Below are 25,957 nucleotides of genomic sequence, written 5' to 3'. Positions count from 1 at the left end.
ATAGCGGCCTCTATATATGCAGCTTACAACGAAGCTTGGAAAGTAACTCAAATTGAGACAGCAGAAAAATACGGGAAATTGACCGTGTTAATTTGGAAAAATCACTTTCTGTTGTGGACAATGGGTTAATGACTGTCTTCCAGAATATATTCACTGGACAGTATTGTATCTTCTGCAATCGATATAATAGAACAAGACTTACTGATGTTGCAACACGGTCAGTCTCAATTGCGTTCTATTGTACAGCTTGGCTGGACGTTACAAAATCTGCGTTCAGGCTATGTGCCTTGGCGTCTAATCAACACAACGTCACTATTTAATATCTTTAACCTTACTGATAAACAAATCAGTTTGGCACAAAAGGGTGCTGACTATACAATTCTGAGCATTGAAAAACTTGAGAGATTACCATTGACAATGTCAGAACGACCTGTCATTGAATGGATAATACATGGGATAATAAATATTCCGATAACAACTTTCCAGTTTCAATACTGCCAAAAATATATACAGGCAGGCCAGTATGAAAGGTTGGGTAAAGGATACATTAAGTCCACATGGAACTTGCCCTATACACACACATGTGTCAGTAACAACGGACAGAGTGTATTTCTTAGTGGTAATAATTGTGAAAAATCACTGAGTGGCATACTTCTGTGTCAGGGTATTAGTTTGCATGGGGCCTGTGAAGGGACTTCAAATAACCTTTCATGTCACCAGTTAGGCACACCTGCAACACAAATAGAACCATTCTTTAGAAGACTTTCGAACGGGAGTTACATTCTAATTGTAGATCACAGATGTTGTGGCTTGCTGCCAGGAAAACCTTATCTCATAAGCGTGACTTCCAGGGTCATGTGCTGTGAAAGAGTATTGTTCCCGAATGATGCTCCAGACAGGGAGGGAAGGTTATGGCCCAGTTTAAAAATCTCTTCTATTCGAATTGATACTTTAAGCAGAATGAAGACTGTGCTCCTACAGACGCCAACCCAGTTGACGTCATCAAAAGAAATGTATGATCGCCAAGTTGCAAGGACAACGGCAGAGATTCATTCAATGTTATCAACAAATAGCCCCCTACACTTCGCAGAAATGTTGAACGAAATCTTAAATATTTCTGATACAAGTGGTATCGCCAGTGTATTTAAGACAGTTTTTTCAGGCGCTTTAACACCATTCAAAGCGATCCTGGGTATTTTTCCAAATTTCGTCCATTCCATCTTTGGCGGACTTCCACTCCTGTTGGGACTCGTAGCAGGCATTTTATTCTTGCTACTCTTGCTCCGTTATGGCAAGCCATGTCACAGACAAGATTCCAGCTACAATGGAAGAAACGATCCTAGCTATCCGCTACCGGGACCGCATATCTAAAGTCCTTGGCTTAGCCCGGCTATGAGATCTGAATATGACCTGGTTTCTTTCATTCAGACCCATCTGGCAGAATTGTGTTATGCCTGTATTAAGATGCATGCTATGCGGCGAAGAATGCGTGTTGGACACCTGTCTTGCACTACAATCGGACGATGCATTGGATGCAGATACTTTGTTGGGTCCGGTAACGGCTCATGCATTGTGCTGTCCCCAGCGGCTACCTATCCTGATGACGGCATTCGTGGAAACTTCACCACTGCGATTGAAGGGTAGTGAAGTACATGATGAAAGCAGCATCGACCAGGTACGACCTTCTGTAAGCAGTTCTGATCAAACCATCAGTGAAAGCAATCATGCGCGTGACTGCATGGTAGCGACATTTTCTAACCTAGTCGAACTCTCACCAGAAGCCGTAGACTGTTTTTTCGAGAATCTATCTGAAATGTTGTTTTCACCGGAACAGAGGGAATGATTTTAAACAAACTTGCACACGGCGTTCCCTGAACTCTGAATTTGGCCTTCAGTTTTTTGAAAACAAAATGACTGAACTATTTTTTCTCTTCTCCCCTGAATAGCGAAAACTTTTTCCAAATTCCAAAATATTTACCTTTTGGGCACTTATCTTCTGCTTAAAGTAAAACTATTCTTAGAGAACAGAACTTCTATTCTTAGGAATACTAGAGTAATTACATTACCTCAACCTCTAGGTTATATGCAATTAATTGTGTTTATATGTGATGAGATGGTCTCGCAATTTTTTTTCTGTATCAAAAGCCATTTCATGTGTAATTTCGCAAATCATTCATACTGATATAATTTGTGCATCTCCTTTTTGAATGATTATACTGCTTGAATGCATACAGTACCTATACTCATTTCGTGCATTTCGCATACACCATTTTTCAAATACGTAAATGTTTTTGGGGTGGTCCGGTATACAAATGCACTGTTAGTTATGTTTACTATTGCTTAGGTTAGTAAATATGTACATAATTTCGTGGAGTGGGTGTAGTGTGTTTATCTAGGTACCTATATTGATACTCCTATTTCTGACCCTTGTCCGGTTATTAATTCACTAATGTCCATACAACGGCACAGAAACCCGTCTTTCAGATTAGGTCATAGCGCATGCTGTCACATTAAGCAAGCACTATCCCTTCAGCCCCCTAGAGAAGCACACCGAGTTCTCAAAACAAATCAAACCTCCAACAGACCTGGGAAATCCCTGCGACCATTGTTTTGATTTCGCTCGAGAACTCCTGCAAAGAATGTAAGAACGACCAGTCCTTATGACATTCTTGCTGACGTCTTATGTCCATCCTTACGTCAAACACGGCACCTTTCAGGTATAAATATACGACGTTGCCCTAAGCTAAGACACGGTGGTGACAAGCTTGGAGCAGCGCTACTTGCCGGAGAGCCCAGCTGATGCAGAGAAAGCCCACGGACGCTGCCCCTCCCTTTTGACGCGCTGAGAGAGAGACGCTGCCTTTTCTCCTGCCGAGAAATCCAGCCTCCGGCGTTTCCAGCCGTCCTCGCGGCTAACTGGGATATCGAGTCCTGAGACAGAGATACCAACCCTCCAGCCTTCCAAATCCCAGGTACTGAACTGACTAACCCCTTACAGAGAATTCTTGAGTTAGATTCTTGGCAAAGCAAACTTAACTTAAACTGCTACTTACTTACTCCCTCCCAAGTATTAGGCTTAGGTCAGGTACACCGGGGTAGGCGTAGTTAGAAGCACTAGTTGAGTACGATTAGTCAATGTATATATGTATGTATATCTTTTATCCATTTTAGTATCATATGGCTAAGAAACCATATAAATGCTTTTACAGTATTATTTTATAATTCTGTTTTTACTGTATGCACTTTACTTAACTATAAGTATTGCAATAATAGCGATTCATTTCTCTTGTATGAGAAAAGAGACTGATCAATAAATAACATCTTTTATTGAACCACGCCCATCTCTTATTTCTCTACAAACTGGTGAAACTAAGAATGCACGTACTGACTGAGTAAAATAAGTTGTCTTTTGTTTTCACACGACTCTAGAGATATACTTTTGATTAGGGGAGAGCAAAGTTGTCATGTTCTATGGTTGTCAGGAACTAAATCCCTTCTTGTCTATCCAGGGAGGTTAAACTCCTCCTTGCCTATTCGAGAAAGTTTCTAGTGAACTCTGAGCTAGCTGGCACACATAACTTTAAGTCTAATATCGTCAGTAGAAGACCTAGTTAACCACAGTCCTACGTCTTTACTATTGAAGATATTATTCCAATGTGCAGAGCCTATTGGGAAAATAGGAACTACACTACAGGAGAGGTGGAAAAACATAGGCAAATATCCCTGATCAGTTCATCCATAGGTCGCATTGCCCTTTGAGAGGGGGTGTGGGAACCTGTAGCCAAAGTTTGGGCATTCTGCGTTGTCGACTGTGGCGAACAAGTCTAGTAGTGGGAATCCAGATTGTTAGAAGTATGGAAGGAGAACTTGCGGATGAAGTTCCCACTCGTGAATTTGCTGCCTTAATCTGCTGAGGTCAGCAATCTGATTGTTTACCCCTGGAAGGTGTTCTGACTGAAAATAAATCCTGTGATGTATTGCCCAATTCCAAATGGCTTGAGAGAGGTGTGACAGAGAGAGTGTGTCCCGCCTGTTTTAGTACATAGTACATTGCTGTCATGTCTGTACGGACTAGGACAGTTTTGCCTATCAGGTGAGTTTGAAAAGAGTTGAGCGCTAAAAGACTGCTGGACGCTCTAGATAGTTGAGTTGGAGGCTTTTATGCTTGTTGCTTCACAGGCCTTCTATTGTGTAATTGTGGAGATGGGCACCCCAACCTGTCAGAGATGCGTCTGTTGCGAGCATGATCTGTGGAATAGGCCGATGAAAGGGAGTCTTTTTGATACATTTTGTGGGCTCCACCACTGCAGAGAGCGATGGGTGCGGTCTTCTACCAACACTAGATTGGTTAATTGTCCCTGCGACTGATTCGAGTGACATGCTAAGCACTCTTGTAGAGGACCCATGTGAAGTCTTGCATGGGGCACCATTGTGATGCAAGACACAATTATTCCCAGCAGTTGCATGAACACACTGGCTGGTAATGTTTGGTTGGATTGAAACTGTAGTATTAGACTGAATGTTGAGAATTCGGGCTACACCAGGAGAGGGTAGAGTTTTGATAGTGTCTAGAGTGGCCCCTAGGTAAGATCGCATCTGTGAAGGATGCGGGTGAGATTTCTGTGCATTGACCATAAAGACCAGTTGATCAAGTAGGTGTATTGTGGTCGGAGTGTCGCAGACAGTAAGTGCTGGCTTTGATGAGCCATTTGTCTAGGTAGGGGAAAACCTGAATATGTTGTCTTCCCTGATGAGCTGCGACTACTGCCAGGCATTTGGTAAATGCTCTGGGAGTAGTAGTCACTCCAACGGGAGTAATTTGAATTGGTAATGTTTGCCTGCTTTCACAAATCTGAGGTATTTGCGATGAGCTGGATAATGCATCTTTTAAGTCTAGAGTAGACATAAAATCTCCCTTCTGTAAAAGTGGAAGTACCTGCTGAAGGGTTACCATGTGAAAGTGCTCTGACAGTATATATAGGTTTAACTCCTTGAGATACAGAATAGGTCTAATAAAGAGAGTAAACCCCTGAACCTTGGTACTGTACTGGAACTGGTTCTACGGCTCCTTTTAATAAGAGAGATTACACTTCCTGTTCGAACAATTGCAAGTGGTCTGAAGACAACTTGTGAGAGCGAGGCAGAATGTTTGGCGGATTGGTGGTAAGCTCCAGGCAGTAACCATATTGGATAATTCTGATCACCCATTTGTCTGTTGTTATGGATTGCCAAATGGGGAGAAACTGTTGAAGTCTTCCTCCAACAGGTGTGGTATGGTCAGGGGGAAGCGTGGGGAAGTCACTGCTTATTAAGGGAAGGGGAGTTTTGGGGTGTGGTGCCCTTACCTCTGCCCTTAGAATTGTTTCCTCTATATCCTTCTCTAAAAAAGCCTCTTGAGGAATATGATTGGTTGTTACCCTTGTACGAGGAAGTATTTTGGTCTGAGGGTGTTGACTTGGAACCTCCCGGGTCAAAGGAGAGCCTTAGGAGCCCCATGGATTTTGCTACTTCAGTGTCCTTTTTCATTTTTTCGAGTGCTTGATCTACTTCAGGGCCAAAAAGATGTTCTTTATCAAAGGGTGTATTTAAAATAAACTGTTGGACTTCGGACTTAAAACCGGAGATCATTAACCAAGCATGTATTCGGAGTAGGATGCTAGTGTTGATCTCTAGCTGCGGTGTCAGCAGCTTCTAGAGAATACCTTATGGAAGAGTTGGAAATTAATTTCCTTCCTTGGACTAAGTCTTGGGCTTTAGCTGTATGCTCATCTAGGAGATATTATAGCAACTGCTCCATTTCATCCCAGTGCGCCCTGTCGTATCTGGCTAGAAGGCCTTGCGTGTTGGCAATACACCAGTGATTGGCAGCTTGAGCAGCTATGCGTTTGCCAGAAGCGTCAATGAGTTTTGATTCCTTATCTGGGGGAGGAGCGTCTCCTGAGGTTTGGGAATTAGCTTGCTGTAAGAAAGTGGCTGTGTATATATACTGGACCAAAGTAAGGTACAGTGTGCATAGAGTCCCTAGTCGCCAGAGGTATAACAGAGGCTAAAGTCAGATATGACCTTACTCTCTAAAGAGGGAGCTTGGTCGAGCAGTAAGGTAGTATCAGAGGACAGTGTAAAGCATTTGTTGTACACACTCAGTCAGCAAATGGTCTCACACACTCAAGAACTGAACTCTAGGCCAATTGTTTTTATATCAAAAGATATAGTTTTATTTTAGAACCAACAGGTAACAAAATATGCTTTTCTCAATATGAGTGACTTTAGGTAATTACTTTGCAAAAAGGGAATAGACTTTGTAAGTACAATAGCTACAGTGGTTGCAATAGGCAACACAATTTCAAACACAATTTAACACATAAATGCAGCTGATTACTTTAAGGATTATTTTCCTAACCACAGGACTGGATCCTGGATTCAGTCCGGGGACATAAAGTGTAAACAGTTAAGTTAAAGCGTTTTGGTTATAGTTGTGATTTTTAAAGAATATAAATGTATTTTCAAAGGTGACACTTAGAAACTTTTCATTGAAAACCAAGCAATGTTATCCTATGGGAGGAAGTTCAAGTCACAGGTAAAGTAGGTTCTCGTTACTTTTGTCATCCATTACTGGACTCCTAAGTTCAGCACTGGAACATCTACCTAAGACAGGTAAGTAATTACGTTTTGGTATTTGGTACGATTTTTAAAGAATATTTGTAGTTATCAAAAATCTACAGAAGAAATTTCACAGAAAAACAGTCAATGGTTTCCTATGAAAGAAAATTCAGGTAACAGGTAAGTACAGTTAGGATTACTTTTGCGGTTCAGTACTGGGCTAAAAGGTGCAGTACTGGCTTCTCTCCTCATCACAGGTGAGTAATTCAAAATTAGTTATTTGGCTGATTTTAGATGAATATTTTAAAGTTTCAAAACACCACACTTAGAAGAAATTTCAAGTGAACACCAGTCAATGTTAACCTATGGAAGGAAAGGGAGTTATTGGCTTTTAGGCAAGTACGCGACTGGTGGAGTTAAGGTTCTGGTCATAGACTCAGGGGTCTCCCCGGGTTGGATAGGTACAGTAGTTACACCCTCAGCGGCACAGGGTCAGCCGGGTGCATTGAGAGAGTAGGCCCAATGCAATCCAATAGAGGGTAGGGGGCCCTTGGTTGGTGGCTGCAAGCAAGCAGGCCACGCGGCTGAGGAAGCTGGGCTCCTGGTCACTTACTTGGGGCAAGTGGGGAAGTAGAGTAGGGTAGTTGTTGCACATCCAGCGGCACTCGGGCAGCTGGGTGCAGGGTGCTTTTGAGCCGTCAGGCGTTTAATGTTATCCAATGGGAAAGTTGAAAAGTGAACAAAGGCTGCAGGCTCGGGGACGGAGATTCTTCAGGTGCGACCACCACTTCGAGAGGTAAGTTGGGATCTTGGAGAAGAGGTAGGTACCCCAAAGGAAGGCACAGGGGGCCGGGAAATCTTACCCTCAGCTGGTAGCGGTAGGAGGGGGGTCCCTGGTTCTGAGGCTGCAGGCGTTGTCTGGTTCGTCGAGGAGGGTCTTTGGGCACTGGACTTCGGGTCCCAGTCGCCGGGGGGAGGTCCTCAGGGTCTTGGTTCACTCAGGCACAGGCCGGGCTCGGCGGGTGCAGAGAGGGCTGGATTCGAGGTTCCTGGCTGGCACAAGGGGTATTGCTGTTTGAGCAGAACCACTGCTCGTGGGAGTCACAGTCTTCTGGAAGGTTCAAGGCAGGCAGGTCCTCCGGGGTTTTCGAGGATGCTGTCCGCAGGAGACACCGGAGTTTCGCAGGAGCAGGTTCAAGGATCAACAGGCCTGTAGGGTTTTGGGGCCAAGTCAGTGGGCATCGTCCTTTTGTTAGCAGCTGCACAGCAGGTCTTCTTGTTTATTGATCTTGTTGCAATCGGATCTGAGGAAGGAAGGTTCAGGATGCCCCTAAATACTAAATTTAGGGGCGTTACAGGTAGGGCAAAGGCAGGGACCAATGGGTCCCTGTTCTGGGGTGGGTACATCCCCTAGCCTGCTCCTCTCCTGTGGGAGGGGGGCAGGAGCCTAGCTGTGATTTGGCAGGGCTCCCCATCTTCAAGATGGCCGGAGCCCGGGGTCGTGCTTCACCTTGCCTCTCCCACCTGAGTTGGCACAAACTGGCACCCCCCCCTTCCTGACGTAGGGTTTCCTGCCAGTTTACACGCCAGAGTGGGTTCAGAACTGGTGGGGGGCAGTTGCTGAGTGCAGCAAGTGGTCTGGAGAAGCTTGTAGGAAGGTAGATCCCTGACTATGGTTGCCCCCAACTTTTTGCCTGGTGTTTTGCTGGTTTTCTGACTTAGTTGACCTGGGACCCTGCTATTCAGGACCCCAGGCCTACTGCTCTCTCTGTAAAATGGATTCCATGTACCTTAGGTACATATCTAATTGGATACTGAGTCACCTTATCAGTCCCTGTATAGTGTACCTTAGGTACCCAGGGCATAGGTGTACCCAGGGCCTACCGGGGGCTGCAGCATGTATTATGCCACCCCTGGCTGGCCATCCAAATCTGACACAACTGGCTGCCTGACAGCTGGGGCAAGGTGGTGTAATCACCCTTTGCTTTAGATATAGTATACCTATATCTAAACCTAAATGGGCACACAGATCTCCTATCAGTCACTCCTATGGCAGGCCTTGACAATCCTGAAGGCAGAGTGCTTGGAATCGTGTGAGATAGTGCTCTGGCATGAGCTGGGCCTGTCTGCGGCTTTCGGGACCCATCCCTTAGCCGTTTCCATGATATCGCATACCATATACTCTTAAGTGCATTATAATCCTCGCGGTTAAATGCCAACTCTGGTATCGCTTTATCAAAACATGTCGAGTAAGGTGTCATACGAATTGGAATACTAACCACTCGCCAATTCTGGCGACGGGGTTAGCATTCCACCCTTCTAGAGGGACACGACATGTATGTAACCTGTAACCCTGGTTAAAGTCAGACAGAGCCTTAGCTCCACAAGATGGATGCTGCCACCGAGACACAAGTCTGCCCTCCTGCTGCTGGGAGTCCTCCCAGCCCAGGAGGCAAGGACAAAGGGTTTCCTGCCAGGGGCGGTGCCAGCACCGTCCCAGACAGGATTTTGTGTATCCTAGGTAGGCAGGGCTTTAGAGGAAGGTGACTGCAAGTGGCACCCCGGTGCTCACTGTGCATAGGCCGGCTGGAACCAGTTCCAGGGGCACTCCAGCCCCTGATCTGGGGAAAGCCCGCCAAAGGAGAGGGGTGTAACCACCCCCCTCCTAGTCCCACCCATAGGGCAGGACTTAGTCGCGTGCCAGCCCCTTTTTGCAGGATAAAGGTAGGAACTGGCCCCCTTCCAAATTAGATCAATCTTTGAATCCTGAACCGACCTTCTACACGAAGAACTCAAGACTCTTCCCAAGATTTCTCCCTTGTGACTGAGGAGTAGTCACCCTGCAGTAGCAGGCACCAACCAAGCATCGCGGTTTGTTGCCAGTCTCTCCTCCGGATCAAGACTGCTCCAGCACGACGAGAACCGGCTTCCCTGGCACCTCTGACCTCAACCTACATCATCAGCCCAGCTGTGATCCGTGGGTGCGACGAGACCTCGAGGGACCGGCCATCTTCAGAACTGCACGACGCTTGTCCAGCACGACCACCGAGTGACCCTCGACTGAGTGCTTTGGGGTAAGAGAAGCCCCGACCCTGAGCAGCTCCAGCACCGAAGTTCAGCTCCCCTGCATCCACGAGATCTGCGTGGGGCCCTTCTGCTTTTTGCTGCTCACCGCGTTGTCCAGGTCACTTGCCCGTTGGCTAGTGGCCCTCTGACGACGAACTCTAACGACAAACACAGCTGGTCTGGTTGCTCCAGACTGGCCCTTGCTTCCCTTCTTCAGAGAAGCACCCTGGACCCTCCTGGTCCACTCAAGACGCCATTTTAGGTCCACCGCGTGGGCCTTGCATTTGCCAAGACTTGTTGCCCCAATCCTGGGTCCAGCGACGTCGATAGCAAAGACCTTCGTGGGACAGCTCGCATCTCCATCCTGGTCGCCGACAACGCCTCCTGGTCCGAGAGACTGCAGAGCCCAGCAGCGCCCACTCACCTGGCTGAGGTGACTTCGTCCGGTGCCATCCTGGTGCCCGCCTAAATCACTGGCTAGTGATTCAGAACTTGGTCCCCTCTGCTTACAGGTTTCTTCTTCCCTGATCCAGGCTTGGATCACCACGAACTCCTTCACTGGCCGCCTGCCAGCAACTTCTTTCTTCAGGCTCCTGGATCTTCAACGAGGGTTTCCGACGCAACTTGAACCCTATGCAGCCGCAGCCCCTGGGCTAGGTAAACTGAGTACTCCGGTGCTCCAGCATAGTCCAACACCCTAAGTGTTCGGATCCATCCATGTTTTCGACCTACTAAGTCGGGTTCGCCCGAGAACAGTAACTTTGTGAAGTGCTAGTATCCATAGACTTGTTCCCGCATTACGCGTGAGAGTTCCCACTCTGCACACGGCGTCCCTAGGCCTCCTGCTTCTAATCTAAGGGTTCAGCATTGTAGGCCTAGTGTTTCTACAGTCTAGAAAAGTATTACTTACCTGCTAGTAACTTCGCATTCCACTTCTTGTGTATATGGTTTTTCGTGCCCCTCGGGCATTTGTGTAAATTGTGCGACTTTCAGTAATTCTTTAAGAGTTTTGTTGTGTGCTTAGCTCCCTGTCTCATAAAGAGCCAGGGTAGTCTTGTTATAAATAAATATACTTTATCTTTGATAACAACTTGTGTGGTGTCCTTTCACTTGGTGTTCAAGGGGTAACGTGATGGTAAAACAGCTGGCTTAACACGCCCTCTAGAGTCTTAGCCTTAGACTGCTTGTATCCATGCTACTAGGATAGCTGGTCTATAAGGTTGACTTACAACCAATCATCAATAAGGGTTGTTTGGACTGATACAGAGTGCTCACTAGAATAGTGAACATTATATATCAGGCCAACTTCTCACAAAGCTCACAAAGGCGGAATGCATTTAAAGCTTCCCCTGCCCATCCTGGGGAGGAGGCTTGGCACCTCGTCCCAGGATGTGCATTGTTGCAGGCCCAGGAGAGCGGGTGCTCTCTACCCAGGGGTCCAGCAACCTGTCTGCTGTGTGGCAGCCTAGGCAGCCTCTCAGAGAAGACGTGGATTGTAGGTTAAGTTTCAAGGGGCATCTATAACATGTCCTTTGTAGTGCATTTTACATTAAATCACAAACAGGCATCAGTGTGGGTTTAATGTGCTGAGAAGTTTGATATCAAACTTGCCAGTCTTCAGTGTAGCCATTATGGTGCTGTGGAGTTCGTAATGACAACCTCCCAGCACCATACACTCCTATTGGCATCACTGCACTTACAGTGCCCAGGAATGGTGGGCATGGCACACAGGGATGTGTGCCATGTCGACTCTTTGTTTAGTTCTGTACTTAGAGACTCAGCCTGCAAATGCAGTGTGTTGGTGTCAGGGTACAGGGCCCCTAAGGGTGGCACAATAAGTGCTGCAGCCCTTAGGGCTCTTCTTTGGCCACCATACCCTGGGTACCTAGGGTCCCATTTACTAGGGGCTGACAAGAGGCCAGAGATGCCAATTGGGCTTTAGTTTCAACACAGTTTTAGGGAAGGAACACTGGCCCTGGGCACCTGGTTGGCAGGAGCCCAGGGCACACTCAGTCAAACCACATCAGCAATTCAGCAAAAAGTGGGTGCATACCCATGCAAGAAAGATGGCACTTTCTCACACTTGCTTGCGAGCATTGGATAGTACCAAGGAGTCAAGTGGTAACTGGCATTTAATAAATACCAGATCTATTGGGGGAAGGTTTGTATTTTTTGTTGACTCTAGGAGTGAGGATTTGTGTACGTACAGGGTCTTTTAAAATTTTGTCTGCCTGCTTCATCATTCCTTTGAGCATAGGGAGTGTTTGGCTCAACCTGGAGTACCACACCATGGTATTGTGCGGCACTGGCAATAAGTTCTTGATATGATACATTGTCATTAGGTGGAGATGGCTTGGCAGGGCAAAGTCTGGATCATTATCCAGTGGAGGGTCAATTGTATAATCCATCTATGGATCCCCTGGTAAGTGTGTGTCTCAATCATCAATATCGTCTCCCTCATGGCGAGATAGTGGAGAGTCGTGAGGTGTGATGTACAAAGGATCTAAAAGTGGAGAGGAGGGTAGAGGTGGAGGAGAGGTTGATGGTGGATGAAAAGGGGTGGGACCCTCATTTTTCTTCTTCAAATGGATTTTATAATGACTGTTGTCATCAGGAAGCTTGTGCTTAGAAGGCGGCTTCAAGTGAATATGTCCTGTATCAGGATTAATGTTTAGTTTCTTTTTTTTTTTGGGATCAGATTTCGATGTACAATGTCTATTTTCGGATCCTTAGGTCCTGAAGGGACATCTTTGATTTTTGGCACCGACAGTCTCGGGCCGAGATAGGATGGACTTTCGGCACATAGGGTTTTGGCTCCGAAGCCGGAATTTCGGTACAAATGTTTCAGCTCCAAAGCCGGTTTCTTTTTTGGCGTGGAGGCTTTCGGCTCCGAAACTACTTTGTGCTTGGAACCGGAAGACTTCGGCTCCGAGGTAGATTTCGTCCGACTTGGTCCCAAGCCGGAAGGTAGAGCATCAGAAACATCATCACGGTGCCGACCTTGGCAAGAAGGCAGAAGTGGTGCCGAAGCCTAAGATTTTTGGGGAGTGGGTGGAAGGGGCAAGGGTCTTCTGCACTCACATCACCCTGTCCCTGCGGGTTATCGAGATCTATTTCCAACTGTGAATCGGAGTCTGACATGGAGAAGGCCTCTTCTTACTCAGCCACTGAGAACTCAAGGTCATCTTGCTTCGGTGTCTTCACCTTAGATATCCGGCGTGTCATTTACTTGTTGGTGCTGTATCTTACGGCGTCAAGCCCGGCGATCGCAGAGAGTTTTCTTCGACCTAAATGATTTGCAAGCGTCGCAGTCTTCTTTGTGCTCTGGAGACGAACACAAGTTACACACCTGGTGAGAGTCGGTGCGTGGGTACTCGGCATGGCATAGAGGACAGAATTTGAACCATTTCATCAACGAAGAGCTGGACTGACGCGGTTAGGCCCGAAGGCTGCCCACAAAACGTTCCGATCGAAATTGTAGATTTTGTTGACCCAATTGATACCCAGAGAAGTGGAAAATGCGTATCAAACAATTCCATCAAGGGTAGAGTGGATCGCGCACTGAGGGGAACGCGAAGAATGGTTTCAAACCTGATCGCAGCAATACACGTCCAAACCCGATGGTGTAAAAAAAACTATCTAACAATGGAGTCAATGCCCATGTGTACTATCACCAAAAGGAGGAGTCACCTTACCTTGTGACTAGGAAAGACTTCTTCAAAGAAAAACAACTTGCAAACATCCGGACCCAACACTAGATGGCAGGAGTATGCAAAGCATGTGCATCTACAGCACACATGCCTCGAACATGCCTTGAACAGATTTATCAATCAGAAGAACAATAAATAATATTAAACGGCTAGCGCATATGACAAACTCACTGAAAACCACCGGGGAGTATGCACTAGTGTCCTTAGATATAGAAAGTGCATTTTACACTGAGTGGAACTATGCATGCTCGGTTATGACGTGCCTAGGATTTAGGCCCAAGTTTATTACTTGAACAAAATTATTATATAAAGAACCCGAGGCTAAGGTATATACAGAATGTGTGATCTCAGACTTCTAGAATTGTGAAAGGGAGATCTGCCGGGTTGTCCGCTGTCTCCTATGTTATTGGTACTAGCAATGGAGTTCTAGGCTGGTTGGCTGAGAGAGGTGATGCATTTTTACACTGATGTGCTGGTATATTTGAGGAACCAGTCCAGGCAGTGCCCCTTCTCCTTGCTTGAATTAGACAAATTTGCAGGAGTTTGAGTTAAACTCAAATTGAAGTTCAAGCTCTTCCGTCTGGGAGAGATGGGGTACTTAAATGTCCGTCTGTCAGATCTGGGCACAGAATGAAAAAAAAATTTTTTTTAGGTACCTAGGGATTCAGGTCGCACACGACCTTGCAGTTTAAACACTCATGTGGGTAGAGTGCTGTAGGAACATAAACGGTCGTCAGACTTTTAAAAACTTTGCCCCGTCTTTCATGGGTTGACAGTCATTGGCAAAGGTGATATTTCTCTTTCTCTGCCTTTACGTGTTGCAGAACTCCATGTGCCCTATCCTAAGGGGTACTTTCTGGGAGCTCAATAAACTGATGTGTTCAGGGGTCTGGGCAGGCCTACTGTGGCCACTTTGAAGCTTCCACAAGAGAAAGGAGGACTTTGGCTCTTTACTATTATTAGAAGGTGGTTCTGACACTATGGGCCCCCCAGATTTTTCGCTTTTTGAGCCCCTAATTGTTGAGCTTTTACTGTGGGGGAGCCTCATAATCTGGGACTCACCCACATTGAACTCATAATGAAGGAGACTGCATGGAGATTTTACTGGTGTATCCCTGGCTTGACTAGGCCGCTGCACAACAGCTGGAATATGGTGACATGCAGACATGGGTGTACATGCATGTGCACACATGTAGGAGCTGCGCTGGGGAGATTCCTAGCGGGCGCAGTCCAGGAGCAGCTACAGAGTGAATGGTGTGGTAGGACTTAGGCAGAATTGGGTGGTGACATGGAATAGGGTTTATACACTGGAAAGGAACATGCCAGGGAAAGTCAGTGTGTCTTACTGTGTTTTCACTTCATTATTTCCCTATGGGGATGTGGGGCCCATGGCTAAAATGACTTCCACAAAACCTACAGATTCCAGACACGCACTAATGTCCAGTGTAGTAGATCTGAAAAGTAGTATTCTGCAGAGTCCAAAGTCATATTTGTACTGCTTTTGGGTCGTCCAGAAATGTCATATTTCTATGAGTCCCTGGCTGGGGTCTGGCCATGGCAGGTTAGATTAATGATCTTTCTTCCCAAAGCGAAGATCTTTCCTCCAAGGAGAAAAGATAGGTGGAGCTAAAGCCAATCCATCAACTGCTGTCGCTGAGTGCCAGGCACTGGTTTGCACCCAGGAGGGAAGGCACTGAGGGGGGAAGGAGTTGGGTTTCAGAGGCCATGTGGCCAGAGACACTGGACGACTCCATTTTGAACAACCCAGAGGCTGGACAAGGAGGAGGGAGGGGGCAGGGAAGTGATGTGTCGCTGTGTGATAGGACACAGAGAGACTTCCTGCCAGCCCCCTACTCAATTTTTAAAAACTACTTGCACAGGAAGAGAAGCTCCCTCTGGGGTGTGGTCTGCTGAGGCGAAATGGGCTGGAGTCTGGTGCAATGGGCAGTTGGAAGGAGAGCCCCCCTGACTGCCCCCCAGGGCCCTAACAGCGCCAGAAGAAGAGCCCAGGACCAGCGCGGAGAAGAGGCCGCTGCGCAGGGAGAAGAGAGGCGCAGGGAGGCAGTGAAGACTGCTACCTGCAGGATGCACCCTCTTGGAGACCCGGAGTACGAAGGAGAGTGCTCCCAGAGGCTGGGGGACGCCACCAGGAGCGAGAAGACGCGAAATGGGGAAAATCGGACTCCAGGGGGCCGAGATATGCCCCAGAGAAGGTAGGTGACCTTTGACCCCACCTGGGACCGACGCCGAAGCGCGTGGGGCTCCGCCGCCGGTCACAATCATGCCCCCGGGGTGGGTCAGGTCCCGGGGGCTTCCCCAGGAAGAAGCAAAGCCGGGGGGGGGGCGCCGTAGCGCCCCCGTTAAGATGCCCAAAGGGGGCCAGGAGCCCACCCTGGCCCCCGGTGATGTGAAGGAGGGGGGTCAGGGGAGCACCGTCGCCCCCCCCCTCCGTGAAAATTGCCCGCAGGGGGTGCCAGGATGCCACCCTGGCCCCCCGCCGACGTGGGATGTAGGGGAGCGCCGTCGCGCCCCCCCGGAGGTGCCCGGGACCCCATCCCCAAAGTCATGGAGGGGCCCGGGACCCCATCCCCGGGCCCCGAAGTGAGGCGGAGGAGTGCCGCCGCACATCCCCCCCCCCCCCCCCCGAGGTCCTGATGGGCTGCGGGAGTCCTCGCGTCTGCCCGCCAGAATGGGCAGACCAGAAGGGATGACCGGCTCCCGCGGCAGCTTGAAGAGTTCTGGCCGTGCGGGGAGCCGGCGGGGGCAGCTGAGGGTGGGCTCCCCGGGGTGGGCTCCCCAGGCTGCCCTCCAACAAAGGAGGACCGCGGGGCCCCCGGGGAAGACGGTCAGTGGTGCAAGGGGCCCGGGTGGGACCGGGCCCCAGGAAAGAAGAGGAGCGCCGGGGGTGGGCTCCCTGTGCCGTATGTGCTCACCTGGGGGTCCAGGTGGGACCGGGCCCCCCACCGAGGCCGGGGAACGCGGCGAAGCGCCAGCGCGGCTCTCCCCGGAGCAGCGGGAGAGCCGCTTATCTAATATGCGGCACAGCCCATAATGCCTTGCAGGCCAGGACCGGCCTGCAAGGGCAACACAGTGATTTCTTGGCTCGTGGTGGGCCCCAGAAGAACGGGGTCACCACTCCCCATGTGCAAAGGTGCTGGGGGAGCAGCAGGAGAAGCGCAGTCTCCCCCCAAAACGAAGAGCAAAGTCCCACCCCAAGTGTCTTGTGGATTCTAAGGAATCAACCCCTCCAGGGCTCGACTGGCAGTAAACACCTTCTGGGCTGGAACTTTTGTTCTTCAGCTGAGGGTGTTTTGATAATTGCATCAAGGAGTGAAGGGCTGAGTTGGGGAATGTCTAGAAGGGCATCCCCTGGAGGTGAAGAGGTGTAATTGCACTGAACTGCGATTATTAATGGTTATTTCTTGTAGAGGGACTGAATTTCACCTGGTTAATGTGAAGTGCTGGTGCAAGGTGGCTAGACATTCCTGCTAGGGTGTCGGACTGTAGATACTTAAACCTGTGATTTTATCTGTGATGCCTTTGGGGGCTGTAATTGCAATGCATTCTAATGATATCCAAATGTACTGAGTACTGTCATTCTAAAGTGTGCGTAAACATGTATTCTTGCTGCTGCGCTTAGGTGAAGACCCCAGACTGTTAGCCCTTAAGATGAAGAGGTGCATACTGTATGGCCAGTAGGAGATGCTCAGTCAGGGTCATGTGTCACCAAGGCAGGTGTAGCCTGTTTAATGCTTGTTGAGGTAATGGGGGGGTCGCCACTGGGATGGTGCCAGTGAGGAGGGCCCTCGCTCCAGGTTAAGACCTATTCACTGCATTGGGGGCAAGATGATGTGCATACATGGGAGTGGTGGTACTAGACCCCACCCCCCCTTGCGGGAGGGGTGGAGATGTTATGCAATGTCACAAAGTAATTCCATCAGCTTATGTATATTTGTAAATTGGTGCATAGTATTGAGTGGTGTGTGTGTGTTTAATAAATGTACTCTTACTTTTATAAAGCAAAGTACAGACTGGACAATCAATTATTGAGTGTTATTTTTGCGCACCTGCCAATGGTGATTACTAGCAAACACCACCTCCCTTGAGTAAGCCTCAGACTGCTCTGCAACGCTACCCTCTGAGAGTCAGGCGCGGCCCTAGGGTGTTTGGTTCCCAGTGAAGGACAAATGCACAAGTTACTACTTGTGTAACGATATATTTGTAAGAGACATTAGTTAGTATTAGATTCCTTACCTTAGAATATTCCCATGCGTCAGACTGGATCCGGAAATTTTTGCGTAGCAGTACCCTTGCGCGTCGGTAGGCGTCGTCTGCGGCTCCGCGTCCGTCGTCGGCGTCGTGGGCGCCGTGATGACGTCGTCGGAGTACTTAGACGCCGCCTCCGCGTGCTGACGTCAGTTCTTAGACACAGCTTTTCCGCGCCAGAAACGCAGAGCCATGTTAAAAACCAACACTGGTGCCATTGAAACTAGGGCCCTGAAAGGGGACAACCCTAACCCTAGATATTGGTTCGCAGAACGGGGAGGATGGGTGGGTCGGTAAGGAATCTAATACTAACTAATGTCTCTTACAGATATATCGTTACACAAGTAGTAACTTGTGCATCTGAAAGAGACACGTTAGTATTAGATTCCTTACCTTAGAATAGATACCCCAGCAATACCAACCCCGGTGGTGGGTCTGCGAACCAATAATCACACCAGAAAGTCCCGGAGGACGGAACGGCCAAAGAAGCCATCCCTCCGGACTTGGCTATCCAGGCAGTAGTGTCTCGCAAACGTGTGCAACGATGCCCACGTAGCTGCCTGACAGATGTCTTGTAAGGGCACTCCCCTGCCCAGGGCAGTGGTAGTCGCCGTGGCTCGGGTAGAATGAGGCCGCAATCCAGCAGGAGGCTCCTTCCTAGCCAAGGAGTAGCATGCCTGGATACACAGGATGATCCACCGGGAGATGGTCCTCTTGTGCACCGCTTTCCCCTTCTTCGCGCCCACCTAACCAACAAAGAGTTGGTCATCCACCCAGAACTGGCGTGTGCGATCCAAGTAGAATGAGAGCGCACGTTTTGGGTCCAGACGATGGAGCCGCTCTTCCTCTTTAGAGGGATGCGGTGGCGGGAAGAAGGTTGGCAAGGTGATAGACTGCCCGATGTGGAAGGCCGTGACAACCTTGGGCAGGAAAGAACGTTTGGTACGCAGCACCACTTTGTCCGGATGGACAGAAAGGAAAGGTGGGGTACAAGAAAGGGCCTGGAGCTCACTCACTCTCCTGGCAGAGGTGATGGCAACCAGGAAAGCAGTCTTCAAGGTCAGAAGGCGAAGAGGACAGTTGTGAAGTGGCTCAAAGGGAGCGCACATCAGAAAGGTAAGAACCAGGTTCAAGTCCCACTGAGGCATCACAAACGGAACAGGAGGAAACGTGTGTGTGAGGCCCTTAAGAAATCTATTAACAATAGGGGACTTGAACAAAGAAGGTTGATCAGGCAGCCTGAGAAAGGCTGAAAGGGCAGAAAGGTAGCCCTTGATAGTGCCCAGAGCAGAGCCCTGCTGGGCAAGAGAAAGAAGGAAGAGAAGGACTTCAGACAGAGGGGCATTGAGGGGATCCACAGCCTCTGCTGTGCACCATGCCACAAATCTGTTCCACCTGCAGGCGTATACCGACTTTGTGGAGGGATGCCTGGTTGCCAGAATCACATTACAAACTTCAGGAGGCAAGTCAAATGGCCTCAACTGTCGCCGCTCAATCTCCAAGCATGGAGGTGGACACTGGACAGGTTCGGGTGGAGGACCGTCCCCTGCTGCTGCGACAGAAGGTCCTCCTGAAGAGGCAGACGAACCGGGGGATCGACTGACAGGCTGAGTAGCTCTGGATACCAGTACCTTCGTGCCCAGTCCGGAGCCACAAGGATGACTTGGGCCCGGTCAGGCTTGATCTTCTTCAGCACTCTGGGCAGAAGTGGTATAGGCGGAAAGGCGTACAACAGACCGCAACTCCACTCGCGTCGAAAAGCGTCTCCGAGCGAGTGCCGTCATGGAAATTCCAACGCGCAGAACTGATGACATTGCACGTTCTCTTCGGTGGCGAATAGATCTAACCAAGGCTCTCCCCATCGCTGAAAGAGGCCTTGCGCCACGTCCGAGTTCAGACGCCATTCGTGATCCATCATGCACCGACGGCTGAGCTCGTCCGCCCTGGCGTTCAGAGAACCTGCCAGGTGTTGAGCCACCAGGGTCACGCCCTGGCGTTCCAGCCATTGCCAAAGGCGAAGAGCCTCTTGACAAAGGATCCACGACCCCACCCCGCCTTGTTTGTTGCAGTACCACATGGCGGTGGTGTTGTCCGTGAATACCTGCACTACACTCCCCCGGACCGTGGGGAGGAATGCCTTCAGTGCCAGACGAATCGCCCGGAGCTCCAACAGGTTGATGTGGAGCCGGGTCTCCGCCGGAGACCAGAGGCCTCTGATCTCCGCCTCTCCCAAGTGGCCTCCCCAGCCCTGGAGGGACGCATCCGTCACAACTACGTGCTCCGGTTGGGGAAGGGAGAGGGATCTGCCGCTGACCCAATCGCGGTCCGTAAGCCACCACTGCAGCTGTCTCGCAGTGCCCTCCGAGATCAGGACGTGGTCGGATAGGTTGCCCTGATGCTGGGCCCACTGAAACTTCAGGTCCCACTGCAGAGCCCGCATCCGCCACCTGGCGTGATGCACCAGTAGGATGCAGGAGGCCATCAGCCCCAGACGCCGCAGCGTCAACCTGACCGAAACCCGGGATAAAGGCTGAAAGATGGGAATCCGAGCCTGAATATCCCGGACCCTCTGTTCGGGCAGATAAACCCGAAACCGCACCGAGTCCAGAACCGCTCCGATGAAGAGGAGCTTCTGAGAGGGGCACAGGTGTGACTTCGGCACATTGATGGAGAACCCCAGCTGGTGCAGGAGGTCCGCCGTCGTCTGGAGGTGGCTGACGACTGTCTGGGGCGAGCCCGCCTTCAACAGCCAGTCGTCGAGGTAGGGGAAGACTGAAACCCCTAACCTGCGCAGATGAGCTGCGACCACCGCCATCACCTTTGTGAACACCCGTGGGGCGCTGGTAAGGCCGAAGGGGAGCACGGTAAATTGAAAGTGCTCTTGGCCCACCATGAACCGCAGGTAGCGCCGGTGGGCAGGCAGGACGGGGATATGAAAGTAAGCGTCCTGCAAGTCCAACGCTACCATCCAGTCTCCTGGGTCCAGGGCAGCCAGAACCTGAGCCAGTGTCAGCATTTTAAACTTCTCCTTCCGGAGGAAGCCGTTGACGTTCCTTAGGTCCAAGATAGGGCGTAGGCCCCCTTTGCCCTTCTTGGGTACCAGAAAGTAGTGGGAGTAGCAACCACACCCTACTTCTGGCCCAGGAACACGCTCGATGGCCCCTTTGGCCAAGAGGGCCGTAACTTCCTCCTGCAGAAGTCGCAAATGATCCCCCGATACACGGTGGTTCTGCGGTGGCATGGCTGGCGGAGTCGCCTCGAAGGGGAGGGAGTAGCCCCTTCGGACGATTTGCAGCACCCACCTGTCCGATGTGACAGTGCGCCAGTGGAGGTGGTAATGGCGAACCCTGCCCCCCACTGGCGTCACATGGGCCTGAAAGCACGGACTAGGAGGGTTTAGAGGGGGATGCTGCGGGGGAAGGTGTGGACTGACCTCGCCGCTGCCCCCGACGGCGGTTCCCACGGCCGCCACCGCGTTGGGTATTGCCCTGCGGTGCGTGGCTGGCGGCGCGTGTGGGCGCACCCCTTCCGTGGCCACGAAAGGAGTGAAAGGCAGCCGATTGCTGGCGCTGGCCCGAGAGGCCCAAGGACTTGGCCGTAGCCCTGGAGTCCTTAAAGCGCTCAAGCGCATGGTCTGCCTTGTCGCCAAAGAGGCGACGGCCATCGAACGGCATGTCCATGAGCGTGCTCTGAACATCTGCCGAGAAGTTGGCAGACCTCAGCCAGGCGTGGCGTCTGACCGCCACCGTCGTTGCCATCGCTCTACCCAGCGAGTCAGTGGTATCCAGCCCACACCGGATGGAATACTTGGCTGCATCCCGACCCTCCACAAGGGCTTGGCCGAGTTTGGCCCGTACCTCCAACGGACACTCTGGCAGCACTTCCGCGACCTTATCCCACACAGAGTGGGTGTAACGTCCCAAGAGGCAGGCAGTGTTGGAAGACCGCAGTCCTAGACTAAGGGATGAGAAGATCTTCTTCCCATACTGGTCATACCTCTTGGATTCCCGGTCCGGCGGGGCCGACGGGAATGCGGTCTGGGAATTGGAGGCCTGGATCACCAGGCTCTCGGGGGTAGGGTGGGAGGACAGGAAACATGGGTCGCCCGGGGCTGGGCGGTGGCGTCTAGCCACGTTCCTATCTATCCGTAGCAGGCTTGGACCAAGTGCCCAGAAGAACGTCGGTCAAGGCCTCGTTAAAGGGCAGCAGAGGCTCGGCCGAGCTTGACTGCGGTTTAAGGACCTCAGTGAGGAGGTTAGTCCTCACGGCCGCGACGGGGAGCTCAAGGCCCAAGGCCTTGGCAGCCCTCATCAGCACCACACTATATGTTGCCCCCTCCTCCGAAGCCACGGTAGGAGGGGAGACAAACCCAGTGTCTGGAGAGGTGTCCAGGCCACTGGCCTCCCCAAGGTCTCCAGTCCTCCTGTGACTGACACTCCCTGGTCAGAGGGTCCTCAGACCCCTCCCAGTCCTCTTCATCACCCATCTCCTGAAATTCAGGGTTTTCAACCAATGGGGCCTGTTCATAAAAGTGAAATTCACCAAACGACGTCTGGAGCGGCGCCCAACGGAACGAAGGTAGGACCGGGGCCGGCGGCGCCGGAGGCGACACCTGAGGGTCCGACGCCGGGGAGGTCGTCAGATCCACCGGCGACGAACCCGATCCCGAAGGAGGACCAGCGGCATCCTGCGGCGCCGGGCCCGAAGGCGTCGGAACAACTAGACCCCTCGGCACCGGGCCCGAAGGCGCCGGCGGCGTCGGGACAGCGGGGACCTGCGGCGCCGGGCCCGAAGGCGTCGGCGGCATCGGGGCCGAAGCACCCGACGGCGTCGGGGCCGGAGCCGCCGACCCGCTAGGGGCCCGAGACGGGTCCGCTGGGCCCGGAGGCGCCGCGGAGCCCGTCGGAGGAGAGAGTTTCCTCATGGCCATGAGGAAGCGCTCAATCTCCTCCGGCGTCGCGTTCAGCCCAGGGACCGGAGGGTGTGGAGCTGCACGCGGCGCCCGCGACTCCGACGGAGCCGCGTGGGTGGTGTCACCCGAACCCCCGGCCGCATCGCGCGAGCGTCGGGGGGAGTCAGAGGAGCGATGACGCCGCTTGGACGTCTTGTCCCTCTTACCTGACGACGACTTCGACCCAGAGGAGTGCGGCCTACTCTCGGAGCTGTGGTGGCTCCGAGCCCGCGACCTGTCCCTCGACCTCCCATGGGATCGGGACCTCTCACGGCGCGGGACCGACTGCCGGAGCTCGAGGCGCCTACGGGACCGCTCCCGCCTGGCCTTCGAGGAGAGGGCCTGGCAGTCGGAGCAGGCCTTGTCGTCGTGGTCGACGCCCAAACAGGACAAACATACGCGGTGAGGATCCGTGACCGACATCAGACGGTCGCAATCGTCACAGTGCTTGAAGCCGGGCATCCCTACAGCACCGTTCGGAGTCGAGAGACTTCGAAAAGCAATCAAAAAGGATCAAAAAAGTTAGTAAAAAATGACTAGGGTTACTGCTTTTTCCAGATCTGCGCTTGCTGGCGCGGAAAAAAGAAGAACTGACGTCAGCACGCGGAGGCGGCGTCTAAGTACTCCGACGACGTCATCACGGCGCCCACGACGGACGCGGAGCCGCAGACGACGCCTACCGACGCGCAAGGGTACTGCTACGCAAAAATTTCCGGATCCAGTCTGACGCCTGGGGATATTCTAAGGTAAGGAATCTAATACTAACGTGTCTCTTTCAGATGTGTCATGTTATTTGTGCAGGCCTCACAGATGCTGCCTCGTTTTCCAACAACTATGTTGCGGCGCAGCTTCAGCAAGCTATACACTGGTTTGATGAGTGGTAACTGGGAGGAGACACTGCTGGATGGCTCCTCGCAGCATTTTCCACTACCTGAGGCCTTCATGATGGGACACAACAGTCCAGAGGTCACTCCCTGTTTAATATGACAAGTAGGTGCGGATTGGCACACAGTGGTGGACTCAGTGCTAAAGAGGTCCCCGTTTGCATCAGACATACTTTTATAGCCCAATCAACCTTTCAAAAGAATGGCAAAAGATAGGAGTGTTGTAAAATGCAGGTAAGGTGGGTATTCACACAATGGGCGACCAAGTCCTGAATAATTGAGTTTTGACCTTTAGAGAGGCACAAGCAATGTTTGAGGTGGGCACAGGGCAGTTCTTCCAATATGTGATTCTGACTCATCACCACAGAAATCTGGAATATATTCCCGGAGGCTCTGACAGAAACAAGTCATGAAACAAATGCTTGATCAAGCAAGTAGCAACCAAGTGATCGCACATCTCTACAGAGTAATATTACTGGCCTGGGGTGGGGGCGGAGGGCTAGACCACCATCAATTCTGACAGGGTGTGGGAGAAAACTATTGAGAACATTTTAAGTGAAAATCTCATTCTGGGCTATGTGGGCAGTGAGCCGCATGGACGTTACTTTGAGTGAACGTGTTAATATGCTTCATATTAGAATGCCCTATTAATGGTGTATTGTGATTACTGTAACCATGCAGTTGGATGTTGCTATGAAGCTCAATAAAAAGTTTTTATAATGAAAACTATGTCTCCCACTACTGTTCCTGATCTCGGTTTTTAATGTTATCCCATGTTTCTCGTCACCACGTTTTGTTTTTTGCACCCGTATTATTATCCCTTGCGCAATTCAGCCCTCCTTTATTATCTGTTTAATTTGTCATACTTCTCCCTATGTATTATGCAATTCTGAATACTGGTAAGCGCTCTGATATCCGCAAGGATCTTGTTCGCGCTCTATAAAACCTTCAAAATAAATAAATAAATAAATAAAATAAGCACGCACTTCCACACTATAATGATATTAGCATTTCTTCCAGATAGGCGTACCACCTAATCAAACAAGTGAAAGTTATTGCTAAGGCAGCCTAAGTTTCAGTCTAGGCAGCAGCTTCAGACTCACATTGAGGTCCATGACTCCACTATCAATCTGCCTTCGGTTGCGATTCGAGGAAGTGGAAGAGGTAGAAAGCAGCTCGCGGTAGGAGATCTTGCCAGTGTGCCAGTTTGTCCAGTAGATCTTGTTGCCCTTGACATAGACGTCCATGGCATCAATGCGCACATTCTGGTCCCCCTGGAAGGCCTGCTCATAGGCAGAATTGGGATTGAATGGGTGGAGACTCCGAATCTCGTTGTTGTCGGCTATGTACAAGATTTGCTGATGCGAGTCTATAATGGGTTGGATGGACAAAAAGCACACATAAAATTAGCAGGTTTGAGCAAGGACCACAAATGACTTCAAACCTGCTATACAGCATCAAACAACATTTTACATGCTGACCTACGAGTGAGGCAGAGGATGGTAAAGAAAAAACTCGCTTAAAGTGCACTTCAGTTCAGTATTCAGGGTGTGTTTGCAGAGTTTTGTGTTTGCCATGGTTTAGGAAGGGGATAGGGTACTAAAGTCAGGATTTTGCTGTATTTGCATTGCTGTTTATGGACCTCAGTGCAGGAACAGCAGGAGATGGTGCAGGCAAGAATCTACTTAGAATTGCCAATGCTCTGTGAGGATTGGAATAGCAAAAGTTATTGGTTCCCAGATGTATGTATCTGCAGCAAAGTACAGGTGGAATTGCTGTGTTTCTGATAGGTGACAGGAGAATTCTTGAAGTGGCCTCGAGTGGAGTGCACTGCAGGCCACAAAGCAAATGCATTGACTGGATAGCCGATAGCAATGGTTGCTGCAGATGATGAAAAAGTACTCTGGCACTGCACAGTGTTTCTAGAAAAACACAAGTAACAGACAGATATGCACAGAAGAGGTGTGCTGACAAAATTGCATTTTGGGACACAAAATGCTTACCCTCAGACTTGCAAGTGTGGTGCATCTTCACAAAGTTCTTGGCACAGCTGCAAAAGTGTGAACCTTTGGTGTTGTTACATATCTGTGAGCATGTCCCAAACTTTAAGCACTCGTTCACATCTGAAATGAAGAGAAATATAAATTAGCATTTGAAATAGAGTCCAAGGTTAATCTCTCCATCTCATCGGGCAGTGGAGTAAAGCAGAGAAAAAGCCACCTAAAAATGCATAACAGACAACAGTTCACCAGCTCTCATATGGGTGTATGTCCTGGCCTCGCCTACATGTATATACCCTGGACTCTTCTACAGGTATATGCCTCGGGCACATTGGGCACCACAGCAAACCATTAGAATGAAACTTTAATGACACCCTGTACTGCACTCCCCTTCAGAGTACCTATAGGTAACATTACTCAGCAAATAAGGGCCAGATTTTACATCACTGTTATTTACGTAGTATGATCTAGAATTATCAT

At 50.3% G+C, this 25,957-nt stretch overlaps 1 protein-coding gene across 1 annotated transcript in view; it reads right to left on the bottom strand.

The window, feature by feature from the left end:
• LRP1 (LDL receptor related protein 1) overlaps positions 1–25,957 on the bottom strand; it is a 1,472,234-nt gene that overhangs the window by 267,559 nt on the left and 1,178,718 nt on the right. The window contains 2 exon segments of the mRNA XM_078688974.1: positions 24,581–24,846; positions 25,481–25,600. Of these exon segments, the coding sequence (XP_078545100.1) occupies positions 24,581–24,846; positions 25,481–25,600 (386 nt within the window).

Source organism: Lissotriton helveticus, chromosome 1_1 (assembly GCF_964261635.1).
Source record: "Lissotriton helveticus chromosome 1_1, aLisHel1.1, whole genome shotgun sequence".
Taxonomy (NCBI): Eukaryota; Metazoa; Chordata; class Amphibia; order Caudata; family Salamandridae; genus Lissotriton; species Lissotriton helveticus.
The sequence above is the reverse complement of the archived record's forward strand: the minus strand, read 5'-3'. Positions and strand labels throughout refer to the sequence as shown.